The sequence below is a fragment of the Benincasa hispida genome, chromosome 4, assembly GCF_009727055.1.
Source record: "Benincasa hispida cultivar B227 chromosome 4, ASM972705v1, whole genome shotgun sequence".
NCBI lineage: Eukaryota > Viridiplantae > Streptophyta > Magnoliopsida > Cucurbitales > Cucurbitaceae > Benincasa > Benincasa hispida.
The window spans coordinates 22,565,225-22,579,514 of NC_052352.1; the positions used below are offsets into that span (position 1 = coordinate 22,565,225).

Below are 14,290 nucleotides of genomic sequence, written 5' to 3' on the forward strand. Positions count from 1 at the left end.
TGAAGAGATGAACAAATTTTTTTTTATTTATCATGGATAATATAATTGAACCTAAGAAAAAGAAAAGTTGTTAACATACAAAATAAGCAACAAACATACTAGTATATAAAAAGAATATAAATGAAAACAATTTAACTTGTTTCCAAAGTAAAATTTCCATTTATTAATTTAAATAAATATATATATATTTAAAAAAAATCTAATTTTATCGTTTTTCTATGACATTTTTATATAGAATTTGAAATCTAAACATTTTGGTCCACATTTCAAACCTTGGTGTTACCTAATTGAATTGCTTTTTAGTAACGCAAGATAAACAAACATTATGATAGGGACGATTATTAGATCATAAATGCAAGGAAAAGGAATTAAAATAGAGTTTGGAAAAAGGAGTATATAGTGAATTAATTGTTCCTTTGATTTCCCGCTTTTTTCTTTTTTTGTTATTATATATTTATTTGTAGAGGCAATGGGTGTAATTTAATTGAAAACTGTAGGGGCAGTTTCGGCTGTTGATGATGCTCAAGCTGACGGCAACCGCCACCTTTCCTTCCTTCTTCGGCGTTCGAGGATTCGTAAACTACAGTTACGCAACGGAGAGATTCCGAGAGAGACTCAAAGAGAGTACCGGCGAAAGTGTGGGACAGGTTGCGCATGCTAGCTAGAGCTAGAAAATGGTGATGCCGGAGTCGTCTGAGGCCCACCGGACCGCGTCTCGTCGAGCGAATCGCCCGCCGACTCGACCTCTAGTCGGACCTAGGGTTCCGCTGAGACGGTTACTCCGTGTCGCGTCTATCGCATGTGGAATTCAATTCGGTTGGGCTTTGCAGCTCTCTCTTCTCACTCCTTATATTCAAGAGCTCGGTATTCCTCACGCTTGGTCTAGTCTCATATGGCTCTGCGGACCGCTTTCTGGCCTCCTTGTCCAGCCGCTTGTTGGTCATATGAGCGATCACTGCACCAGCCGATACGGCCGCCGGAGGCCGTTCATCGTCGCTGGTGCGCTTTCCATACTACTTGCCGTTTTGATTATCGGTCACTCGGCGGACCTCGGTTGTTTGATGGGGGACAGAGGTGATGTTAGGCCTCGTGCGATTGGGTTCTTTGTAGTTGGTTTTTGGATTCTCGACGTTGCTAACAACGTCTCCCAGGGTCCTTGTAGAGCTCTGCTTGCTGATCTTACCGGTAAGTTGTTTGGTATAACGTCTGAATTATGATATCTCTGTTAGTATATAATTTCGTCTGTAGAGATTCTTAAGTTCAAAGTGTTTAGCTTCAACTGTTCGTGTTGGCATTTTACCATTCTCCCTAAATTACTATTGTGCCTACCAATTTACTGAAGTAATATGCCACTAATTCTTGAATTAAGGCTAGTGTGTATTTATATTACAATTTCTCCTTTATAATTCCCAAGTATGTCACATTATTAATCTCTTAAGTTTTCCCACTCGATGTAATGTATATGTATATAGTCAGAAAAACTGAAAGTAGAAATTGCGGTTGCATAAAACCGAGGGAGTTTAAAGAGTTAAACTGTGCCAATCGCTGCGAAAGGTTCTAACAAGTTATTAATGTATAGAACATTTTTTTTTATATTTTTAATGTAATAGTAAATTATTGGTTGTTGTAAACTAACAAACGTGCAGTAATTTTTTGTCAATGGACAAGTTATATGAATCTTGAAAAGTGTTAGTTCAAATCAAAGCGATGATTTATGTAGGATATTAAATACCCTTTTGAGTATTTTGATGTCTAATGTTGTGGGGTGAAACCATTTGTGGGACTATTTGGCCCTTACACCCAAAATTATATAAAGGTACAACTTTTGTATTTTGATTTTCATTTTCTGAATGGATTTGAGCAAATGTGCTGACACGCCAAGAGGCCAGTTTACGTATTAGAATTAAGATTCCAACTCTTAATGGAGATTGATGTTGAAAAATTGGTTGGCACTATGTACTCTTCAAATGCTTGCTAATACACAATCAAGGCCCCCTCCCCATTCAAAAGCAGTAGTACCTGCTTGTGGCTATGACATGTTCAGTTAAACCTAAGAAAGCTCTTATGTTGTGTGGATCTTGAGACACTTATGTTTTTCAATACTTAATATTGTGCTAGGAAGGGATCATCGAAGGAATCGAGTGGCAAATGCTTATTTTTCTCTATTTATCGCTATTGGTAATGTTTTTGGATATGCGACTGGATCTTTTAGTGGCTGGTACAAGATCTTCCCGTTTACTCTTACCTCTGCGTGTTCTGTTAATTGTGCAAATCTCAAGTCAGCTTTCTTGATTGATATCATGTTCATTGCAATTACAACATATTTGAGTGTATCAGCAGCTCAAGAGTTACCTCTAGTTTCAAGTGACAGGTCCTCCCTGGTTTTAGAAGAAGGTATGGGGCAGTCAAGTCATGCTTCAGAAGCATTTTTCTGGGACTTGTTTCGCACTTTTAGACACTTCTCTGGGTATATATGGGTAATTTTGCTCGTCACTTCCCTGACATGGATAGCATGGTTTCCATTTATTCTCTTTGATACTGATTGGATGGGTAGAGAGATTTATGGTGGCAAGCCAAATGAAGGACAGGCTTATAGTTCTGGAGTCAGAATGGGAGCATTTGGTCTGATGTGTAACTCTGTTGTCCTCGGAATAACTTCATTACTTATGGAGAAGCTGTGCAGAAAGTGGGGTGCTGGTTTCATATGGGGAATCTCTAATATTTTTATGGCTCTATGTTTTCTTAGTATCCTGGTTGTAACGTATGTGGCAAACAATATGGGCTATATAGGTCATAATCTCCCACCAAATAGTATTGTATCAGCTGCATTGATTATTTTTGCTCTTCTTGGCGCCCCTTTGGCAGTAAGCAGTTCCTTCCTTGTATAGAATGTGATCACACATGTTTTATCTTACTTTTTTTGCCCAATCATGCTACTGTCATTAGATGAAAACAGAGAGGATAAAAATTTTACTTGTTTATCACATCAGATTTGGAAAATTTAGTCGATATAAAATTTATCAATTTGTGATGATTCATGATGGAGGTCCATTTGTGCATCACTTCTATTGATTTATCGGAATAATTCGTTGCAGATTACTTACAGTGTTCCATATGCCATGATCTCCTCACGTGTTGAATCTTTACAACTTGGTCAAGGTGGGATTCATGTTGCTTTCTTGAAAAAGAAAGACTACAGAGTTGCTTATTGTGGTGTTGCTTCTTGCAGGTTTGTCTGTGGGTGTCTTGAACTTGGCAATAGTTTTCCCACAGGTGATTCTAGTCCTACATATCTTGTTCTTAATTTTCTTTTCCTCTTCGAGAGTGAAATGATGTGAACTTTTTTTCTTTGAAGGAGTTTTCTCTCAACCTATTAAACACCAGTAGAAAAATATATAATATGTATGGCTAGGCCAGCATTGATTTGTTTTTTCTCTCTCTTTATTAAAACTGAAATTGATTTTTTATGGCAGTTCAGATGAGGTATTCGCTGGTCGTTGACCAAACTTATCTATAGTTTCCAATATTTGGGGTGGGTGGGGTGGGGTGGGGGGAAGGGAATAGCTGAATAAAAGTCTTGAATTTGTGACAAATAAGAGAGATACCCTTACACAATTGGGCTGGAGGGTAACCTCATTTATTCCCATAAACATTATCAAGAACTCACACTATACAGGTCAATAAACAAAATATTCCGATGTTAAGATCGTTTATTGACCTCTTTCATTGACAGTCTCTTTTTATTTCATTTTAAGGTCTAAGGAGCATGTGAGAAGGGTATTTATATAATATCATGTTATACATTGGAGAGGTGCCCATAATTTTAAACTACTCTTTCAAGAGTGTAATTAAGCATGCAATTATTTCTGAAAATGTTTCCTGTCGACTTTTCCCTATTATTTGATGACAATATGTTGTTTTTTTATTAGTCACTACACGAAGGTAATGCTTCTTTTTTATTTTGTCCTATTGGTTATAATGTTGTACTTTCTTGTACTACGTTGAAAATTTTTCTTCAAATGACTTTTTAATAATTGAGACTGGGCTTCCTCCACGTTTGAGCCCATAAATTTGTATCATCTCATATTTGATGGTGAATTTAGTGTGCTTTGAACTCTGTTTTCAATGTGTGTAGAATATTATACAGTGTAGAAGGAACAGTGGAACAATTATTTTATGATCTTTGTTCATACTTAAGTTTTTTTTACACAAATTTTGTACTTACATTGGGTCATTCTATTTATTTTATATTCTTTTAACAGTTGGGAAAAGTAACTTGAGGTTTAAGTTCGGCACTGTCTGATAACAACAGGCATTAGAAGTGTTGGTTCGTATTATTTTGAAGCTATGCACATTATGGACGTCAATTAAAGGGACCAGTTAATCTATAAAATATCTTTTAATGACCGCATAAAAATCATGGATGAAATGCATGAAAAATCTAATGTTGGATGTGGTATAACTTATAAGGGCAGTTAACTTGGGAGAAAGAGAGCCCTCCCAACTTGTATTTGCAAGAAGGAAAATGCTGGAGGTCTTATTCTGAACTAATGAAGGAACATTACAGTTTGTGTTCTCGGTCTAATCATTTGACTTTGTCAAATGAGAAAGTGTCAAATTTCGACTGGCCTCTTTCTGGGACATACTAAGACAACTTCTCTTGAAAATTCAGTGGTGGATATCCCCGTTAGTCAATTTACTTTTTGTCTTGGGAAAAGATTTAGGGGATGCAGATGAAAATATATTTCCATGTGGAAGAGATCACAGGTAGAGGATTAGAGTTTGTCCATATCTGTAGTCCTGCAGTCACTTTCCAATATGTAATGGATGATAATAGAAATAAAATAATTTGACATAATACTTTGTTGTTTCTTCAAAACTTTTTGATCGTTAGTGGACCTCTCTGTGGGATTCAATCCAGCTGAAAGATTTGGCTGTTGCCTTAGGTAACATTTTCAGGAACATATATTGATCTGTAAGATATGGTAGAGACTTTGAGGGCCACATAGTAGTAAAACATTTTAACCTTGAACAGTGAAGCATTAGCTGAACATATTTTTTTCATAGCCACATGTTTTGGTTCTTTTTTTCCCCTTCTTTTGAGATTTTGTCGCTTGATATTAATTATTTTCACCTCAATTTCAGTTGCATTCTTGTTTTAAACAAACACAAATTGTATTTCTGGAACCCATGTATTCTATCTATACATATATAATTCCACTTGGCTTTTCATGTGAAGTGGGTTCTTCTCTATTGGAGCTGATATCATTTGTTAATAACAAAATTGAACTCACTTGCCACTTTTTTTCTCTGCCGTGTTTTCTTATCTCAATTTTCATGCCAAACTGTGCACTTCTCAATTAAATTTTGAGGAAGGATACAGATATAGTTGCTTTTCATAAATATGATAGTCTAGGATTACAGCAGTGACTTAAAGGTTAGCATTCTGCGGGACAATCATGTTTCACAAAGCCATTAATTTTCTTGGTCCCATACATTGTGCTTCTGTTGGCTTCAGAACAGAAGAGCTGGGTGGGGCTGGGTGCTTTGTTTGTTGAGAGAGTAATTGAGTGAGACATTCTGCAAGACTCAAGCTTGTTTGGGATTGCAATCACAATTTTTTCTTTTTCATTTGTTTTTCCTTAATATATAATATATATATATCGACCTGAGGCTTGATCTTAAATAATAAAAGTCAAGCATTTAGTCTCTAGTGCATGTCATGTCCTGAAAATGTTGTATATGCTGTTATACTTGCAACCCAATTGTTTTTCCAATGGACTGGAGGGATTCTATCATCTGGTATTAAGAAATTCTTTTAACTAATTGATCTAATATGCGTTAAGCTATTTCAATCACAATACTTGCTCTCATGATGACATGTACAAGAAGTTGTGGTAGAATGTTATTAGTAACTTGTCAACCATTTTTTTCTTAACCTTTTCAAAGAGATTTTATTCACTAATTTTATTGTTTCTGATAATAGGTTGTGGTGTCCCTGGGAAGTGGACCATGGGATCAGCTGTTTGGTGGTGGAAACTCTCCAGCTTTTGCTGTGGCAGCACTTGCAGCCTTTGCAAGTGGACTCATTGCCATCTTGGCTCTTCCTCGGTCTAGTGCTCAGAACCCCAGAAACCTCACATGAGGTACTCAGTTATATCCGTTTCGCTTTTCTTTTATCTAGCTTATCATCTCATTGGAAAACCGTCTAGCTCACTACAAATTTGTAAACAGCTTTAAATATACATTATGATACTCTGTTCATACAGGGTTTCCTTCTTTTAAAAAGTTCCTTTTGTTGATTGTCAGAATATTTGAAAAGCTTGGTTGGTGTGCGTCTCATCCATGATCAACATGATAATTGATCTGAATTTTGATGCAAAGCGCATGTGTTACATACAATACATCTGAGATTTTTTTTTTTCCCTTTTTTTCTTTTTTCTTTTTAGTGTGTGTGTGTGTGGTGCGATGGGTTGGGGAAGTTTGTTTATTAGATTACAGTAACAACGGGGTCTGGTCTAAACATTGGGGGAGCACTGGTGTAAATTTTAAGGCATGGCCATATATTACTGTGATCAATGGTGGGTGCTTTTAAGTAAGCGACAGATGAGGAAAAACAAGGTATTGATTAATCAGACATTCCGGCTATTCATTGATCATTATGGCATTAGCTGTTACCAAATGCTGAGAGAGACAAGTTATCTGCAAACAGTGTGGAATTTTCTTTTATGAACATCAGTCCCACCTCCTAGAAATGTTGCTTTATGACAATTTCTGTGTTAAAAGTGGAGAAGCCTGAGCTGTGGATTCCAAAATTACTCTGGAGACTAGTTTCTTACCAACGAAGATAATGCTGCTGATTGGGAATTATTCCTTATGAAGTATCATTTTCTTCTAAGGCAATATTTAGTGCGTTGATGGTTCAATCATAATGTATTGGATTCTCATTCATTTGTGCATGAATTTCTGTATGAGTATGTTGGAATGTGCTTGGTGGGTAACAGTTATTTAGTGCATTATGCTGATTGAAACCCTGATGGGGACATTTCTTTTATGCTTTTAGATAATTTGTTAAATAAAGCTCAATCTATTTTTAACGATAGCATCCTTGAACAATGTGTGTGTGTGTGTGTGTATTATTAAATGTTCTTTTTTAGCTTCTCTCTCATCTTGCATTTTCATGTGAGAATAAGTTCCCCGTGTTTGGTTGCATAGATCATTGACACAAATTTGGTTTGCTATTATATAAATATAATATGTTCTCTTCTCATGCTATGCTTCCTGAAAGGTATGATGAGAAGTATCAGTTAGTAGTACTGAACTGGTTGTTTGAAGGGTAATATTCCTTTATTCTTTGGCCATCTTAAATGGAGCGAGCATAACTGCAGAATGAAATTCTTTTTAAGTGATAACATAATCTGCGCTTGAATTTAGAAAACACAGTGGGAATACAATGTATGCATTTTCATGCATCTTACTATTGATGAAGAAAGAAAGTTAAATACTCTCTCTCTTTCTCTCTCTCTTTTTTTTTTTTTTCCTTTAAGGAAATGTTAGGTCTAAGCTGTTTAGAATCTTGTGATAGAATCGATCTTCTCTTGAAAAGAATGAAGAAAGCTTGTATGGAGGAACTATGATGAATCTATTCCAGTGTCTGGGAGGGTATAATCTTTATTATTGGTGTCAAATATCTGTCATGTCAACTTCCGTGGATCGTTCTCAAAAAACTTGTAATGGCATTTATTATAATCTGTTTGGCAAGATGCCAAGAAAAATTCTTTATGATCTCCATTAGAACAACTTGGTATCGAGTAATTTGCTTTCTGATTGATAAGGAAGGGAACAAGTGCATGAGCATCAACATGTGATACTTCTAGCTGCTTGTCAACTTCTTTTGCTTCAGTCCTGTTTGGGATCTGGAATTTGATGGACCCCCCCCCCCAAATTTTGCTTCCCCAAACTGCAAAAAATATTCAATCTGTAGGGTACTTACGGACCCGGTTTACTTATTTATTTATTTAAAATTCCGTTTATAATTTTTTTTTTTTTTTTTAATCTTTTCTTACTTGAATTTATTTGTTTTTGTTTTGTTTTCCAGAGACTAGAGAGTTCTGTTGTTTGATACTTACCTTTCACCTACATCGACTTGATAGAGCCAAAGACACATGGGATCTGACATGGGGTTGTGTTATGAGTTTCAGAGAAGTAATATCTTATACAAAGGAAACAAAGGAAAAACTGGTCCTTACGCAGCCTGTTGCTCAGACTCAGAATGGTGAGAGAAGGAATGATAAAACAATCCAAAGTTTCTGGCTGGTTTGATGATGGTAGGACTGTGTGCCTCAGCTAAGGACACAGTCCCCCAGCTGCTCTTCTCTCTAGAGACACAGCCTCATCTCTGTAGGGAGAAAAGGGATACATATTTAATGGTTGTAATTGGAGCATCACCTAAATCTGTGTGTTCCCTTTCTCCCATCTGCTCCTTCTTCATACAGCCATTCCACTGTCACCTCCCCCATTAACATACTTATCAGGTGGTCCCATTCTCTTATACAGCAGCATACCCATGAAGAATCCTGTTTCTATTTAATCCAATCTATAACCAAATAAGATGACAAAACTGTTCTTGGGTTTTTTTTTTTCCCTCTCTTTTTCCATTTTTAAGTATCCTGTGATGGATTTTGACCTCTTCTTTCTGTGTCTTACAAAATTCACTCTTTCCCTTTGGTTTATCTGCTCTAAAGCCCAAGTTTACCCACATTGAATAATAATAGGTCCAAATGAGCTAATGGGGTAGAGATGTTAGCCCATTTCGAGTCTGGTATCCTGCAACTTTCATGGCTGTTTTCATAGAAAATACAGGGGAAAGTTGAGAGTTCCAGTCCATTGTAAATTCATCTTTGAGGCCCACTTTTTGACTGTTAGTCTAAAATAGCAGTGTAATTATTGAGTGGAATGATTTAATTAGGGGTTTAATTTGTCACAAAATCTCCAAGAGGGGTTCACAAAATCTCAACAATCCTATTCCACTCCCTCCCCACGCACCATAAGTATATATTAAATATTCCTCACCAATCAACATCCTTCACTCCTTTTTATCTCTTTCCCATGACCAAACCAAAATCTGTGATGAATAACATGAACCATCACCACAGAATATTAATCATAAAGTTCTTTCGGAACATATTTTGTTCTCTTTTTCGCTTCATTCTTGACCAAGATCGATAATAGTCGAGTGACTTTTTCGATTTTTTTTTTTAATCGTATTGAAATTGTTACCAACACATGGAGTTGTGTTTGTAATGGCTATGATTTCCCACATGGGCTGTACAAGAATCGGACATGCATGTTGCTTTTGAACATGCAAACATCTCCTTTGCCTACAAAGATAGAAGCCAGCCAGTCATCTTCCAGTGAAAGTCACCCCCTTCCAAAAAAATATATATATTTATACTATAAAAAAAGAAAAAAAACTGTTTATTTATTTATATTTTATAAACCACCAATTTATATGCTCTCTGTCATTTCAGAGAATTTTGCTTCTCGAACTCCTCATCCACTTGGCATTCCAAGATAAGTTTCTTTTATCTCTTTCAGGCATATTTCAAAACTCAACCACAAGAGGTTGGAGTGTTAAAAAAGATTATCCACTGAGTTTTTCCCATTATGAATATTAATCTATTAATCCCTCCTCCAAAAATAAATAAATAAATAAATAAATAAAAATTGCAGAGTTAAATTATTAATTATTAATTCCACTACTCACAAATTTAATAAAATTTCCAAAATGGGTCTTGTTTGAAACCAAACAAATATGGGATTGTGGCAGTTAAAAGGAACCAATTTTCAATTACCTTCACTTGTACCTCAAGATAAGATAAAAGAGGTTTGAAAATTTTGCCTCCCTCATATACCATATGTTTCTTCTTGTGATGGATGGATATATTATGAAATGATTTTAGCTAATGGTCGGAAAAGTGAAGGTTTTTAATTAGAACAGTCGGCCCCTAACTTTTCTTTTCTTTTCTTTTCTTTTTTTTCCTTAAAACAAAAAGAAAAAGAATTTTCTTCTTTCTTTTTTCTTTTTTTTCCTCGAGCAGTCCTTGATATCTTGAGACACGTTCCTTAAGAGGACGGCAGAAAAATTTCTGGGTGGCAATTCCTGTATGTATATAAACCCATTTCCCCATTCACTCTCATCATTCCATTTTGAGAAGCTCATACAAAGATATATATACAAAATATCATAGAGGAGAGAAGAAAAGAGGAGTCATTTACTCACAATCATTCATATATCTATCTATCTATCGTTTCTTAGTTCTTTCTTTATCCTAAAAATACAGATAGATAGATAGACAGCAAAAAGAAGAAGAAGAAGATTGTGGTAACTAATAAACCTAGCTATGTGTAACCCAAAACCATCCTCCCCTAATAATTCCTCATTTCTTCCGTACAAAACCAATTTCATGACCGCTCCCAACAAGAACTTGGACAATAATAATCATAATAATCATCATATTAACAATCTTCTCAAACCTTCTGATGATCAACTGACTCAACTTCATAGATTCCCAACTCTTTCCGAGGTAAGAGAAAACACCCCAGAATGCAATTCTTTTTCTTTTTTACTCAAGTTTCTAACTTTGTATGTGATTTATATTGCTCTTCAGGCTGTGGAAGAAATGAAGGAAATAGGGAAGATTTCAGGTCCAACAGCAATAACAGGGCTACTTTTGTACTCGAGAGCTATGATCTCCATGCTTTTTCTTGGCCACCTTGGAGAACTTGAACTTGCTGCGGGTTCTCTCTCTATTGGTTTTGCTAACATCACTGGCTACTCTGTTCTTTCTGGATTAGCCATGGGAATGGAACCCATTTGTGGCCAAGCTTATGGAGCTAAACAATGGAAACTCCTTGGTATTACCCTTCAAAGGACTGTTCTTCTTCTTCTTACTTCCTCTGTTCCCATTTCTTTCATGTGGCTCAACATGAAACGAATCCTTTTATGGTGTGGCCAAGATGAGGAAATCTCTACTGTGGCTCAAACCTTCATTCTCTTCTCAATTCCTGACCTCATTTTCCTCTCCCTTCTTCATCCACTTCGTATTTACTTAAGAACTCAAAGCATTACTCTCCCATTGACATACTGCTCTGCTCTCTCTGTTTTGCTTCATGTTCCCCTGAACTTCCTCTTGGTTGTGCATTTCAAAATGGGGATTTCTGGTGTAGCCATTGCTATGGTCTGGTTCAATTTAAATGTCTTCTTGTTCCTTGTCTCTTTTGTTTACTTCTCTGGAGTGTACAAAGATTCTTGGGTTCCTCCAAGTGTGGATTGCCTCCATGGATGGACTCCTTTGCTTTCTCTTGCAATTCCCACTTGTGTCTCTGTTTGCCTTGAATGGTGGTGGTATGAATTCATGACAATGCTCTGTGGACTTCTTGTTAATCCCAAAGCTACAATTGCTTCGATGGGGATTTTGATTCAAACCACTTCTTTAGTATATGTTTTCCCTTCCTCTCTCAGTCTTGGTGTCTCCACCAGAGTTGGTAATGAATTAGGGGCAAATCGACCCGCCAAAGCTCGCATTGCTATGATTGTCTCACTTGCTTGCGCCGTAGCGCTTGGCGTGGCGGCCATGGTATTCACCACTCTAATGAGACACAAATGGGGCAGATTTTTCACCAACGATGCCGAGATTTTGGAACTTACAGCAGTGGCATTGCCGATCGTGGGTCTATGCGAGCTTGGTAACTGCCCTCAAACCACCGGCTGCGGTGTACTGAGAGGAAGTGCTCGACCAGCGACCGGAGCAAACATAAACTTAGGATCATTCTATTTGGTGGGTTTTCCAGTGGCGATTTTGATGGGGTTTGTAGTGAAATTGGGATTTGCAGGGCTGTGGATTGGATTACTTGCGGCTCAAGGTACATGTGCTTTGATGATGTTTTATGTACTTTGCTCAACAGATTGGATGGTTCAAGTTGAAAGAGCGATGCAACTAACATTGGCTTCTTCTAATTGCAACCCGCCATTGTTGCCAATTTCAGCTTCTTCTTCTTCTTCTTGTTCAGAAGATGATGAAGAAGATGATGATAGTAAAGATGGAAGTCAGAGTATGAAAAAGATCGAAAATTTGGAGCAGATTTTGTGCAGTAATCATGAAACCGACCCTCTCATACCCACTCCTACTAAACAAACCACTGTTCATTAAGTTTTCTCTTTCTTTTTTCTTTTTTCTTTTTTTCTTTTTTAATTTTCTAATTTCTGCCCCCTCATGAGGAGTCCTTGATGTGAAAACCAAAATTTATTAAATCGACCCCACTTGTTGTAGAAATGACTTCTTTCTCCATAATTTTTTTCTTATGGTTTCAATTTAAAATATTAGTTTTTGTATTTTAATAACAATAACAATAATAATAATAATAACTTTCGAGTAAGAAAAAAACATAATTTGAATATGTTTTCTAAATTTATAAAAGAAATGCTAATAGATTTTTTTTTTTTTTGAAAAATTGACAAATGCATATATAAAATTTAAGATTTATTGAAAATATACGGACTAAAATTAGAGATTTGAAAATGCATCAACTAAAATAATATTTTAATCTTTTGTTTTTTTTAGGGTTCAACTACAAATTTGGGCCCTATTGTCTTTTGAGATTGTGTTTGATTAGCTCTATATTTTAAAATATTTTTAATGTATTGCAAATTTCTTATATATTTGAATTTAGGTTAAAGTAGTATTTGTTTATGTAGTTTGAGTTTCATCATTTCATTTTAGGGTCTTATTTGTCAACTATTTTGTCTTTGAAATTTGTGTTTGTTTTCACACCAAATCCTTAGTATTGTTTTCATCGTTCCAATCCGTAGTCAAAATTAACAAATGAAAACAAGTTTTTGAAAATTACTTTTTGAGTTTTCAAAATATGACTTTGTTTAAGACATTACATAGTAGATTGTATAAAAAAAATAAACTTATAGATACAAATAGTGTTTATATATAAGACATTAATTAATTTTTAAAAACTAAATAGTTATCGAATCATCTTGAGTATATATACACCTTTAAATGACCAAATTTAATCTACATAACTTCTGTAAATTTTGTTGCTTGGAGTAGTGTTATCAAAATTTGTTAAATAATAATAATAATTTGCATCCAAGAAAAGACACAATTTGAATATGTTAAAAAATTATAGAGAGGTTGTTAATAAAGATTTGTTTTAAACTAGCACATAATATTTTAAAGATTTTATTAAGAATTTAAAGTATACAATTAGATTCAAACATTTGAAAGTATAAAAACTAAAATGGAACAAGTCTTAAAATAAGAACTACAATAATATTTAAACAAAGGTTTTAATATGTTTTGAACCCTAACAAATGAGCAACTCATATAACATAAAGCTTGTACAACTAATCATAGATCAAACGTTCGATTCTCTTCCCTATTTCAAGAAAAAAGAAATAGCACATATAATATAGCTTAACGGTAATTGACAAGTGTACTCTTTTCTTTGAAGTTGGAAGTAAAACAAATGCCCAGCTATAACATAGAAAACCTATTAAAAACCCTTTAATGACCTCTTATATAGTAAATATATTAATAGAAACTTAAAATAGAACTTTTAGCCCTAAAATTTTATGAACCAAAGCATACATATATATATGATTTTTTATGTATAACATTATATTATAAGTTGGATCATTAATTATTATTGAAATGATTATAAAATTTTAGTTTGTATTATTTCAATTATATATAAAAAAACAGAGAGAGAGAGAGAGAGGTAGGTTGTCGGCTGTTTGAGAAGCTTTTGTATTGAAAGGAATCCAAGTGTGTGGTTTTGGCCTAACTTTTCTTCTGTTTGCCTTTCCATATCAGGTAAAAACTTGTACATCCCAAAATAGCCTTTTTTTTATTTTATTTTTTTTTAAAAAAAGATATTCTGATCACACTCTGAAAAAAAAAACCCAGTTTTTGTTTCATCTTTAAATTTCTTCTCTCTTTTTTTTTAAAAAAAAAAAAAAGAAAGAAAGAAAAGAACAGAAAAATGCCATCTTTTTCAAAGTGTTAAATTTTGCATTACAACTCATCTGGCTTTTCTGATCTTTTCCTTGGTTGCACTTAACTTTATGATCACAAACCCTTTTGGAACAAATATATGCTAAAATATCAGTTAATCAAACAACAAACCCACTCAATAATACTGATATCAAACTACAAATTAATAAACAAGTAAAAGCTAGTATTTTTTTAATTTTTTCTTTTCTTTCTAATATTCTAAT

General features: G+C 34.8%; 2 protein-coding genes across 3 annotated transcripts; both read left to right on the forward strand.

Annotated features, from left to right (window-relative positions):
- Positions 1–335: 335 nt before the first annotated feature.
- LOC120075424 (sucrose transport protein SUC4) lies at positions 336–8,687 on the forward strand. Of its 2 annotated transcripts, XM_039028803.1 has the most exons (6): positions 338–1,185; positions 2,119–2,864; positions 3,096–3,159; positions 3,230–3,273; positions 5,987–6,146; positions 8,099–8,687. In XM_039028803.1, exons 1-5 carry the CDS (start codon positions 675–677, stop codon positions 6,143–6,145), a joined length of 1,524 nt encoding a protein of 507 aa, XP_038884731.1. In that variant the 5' UTR covers positions 338–674; the 3' UTR covers position 6,146; positions 8,099–8,687. The 2 variants fall into 2 exon arrangements, with proteins under 2 accessions (XP_038884732.1, XP_038884731.1); XM_039028804.1 differs by lacking the exons at positions 5,987–6,146; positions 8,099–8,687 and adding an exon at positions 4,263–5,980 and having other exon boundaries at positions 336–1,185.
- A 147-nt stretch (positions 8,688–8,834) lies between these two features.
- LOC120075423 (protein DETOXIFICATION 48) lies at positions 8,835–12,333 on the forward strand. Its single transcript, XM_039028802.1, has 2 exons — positions 8,835–10,586; positions 10,671–12,333. Exons 1-2 carry the CDS (start codon positions 10,404–10,406, stop codon positions 12,210–12,212), a joined length of 1,725 nt encoding a protein of 574 aa, XP_038884730.1. The 5' UTR covers positions 8,835–10,403; the 3' UTR covers positions 12,213–12,333.
- Positions 12,334–14,290: the final 1,957 nt, after the last annotated feature.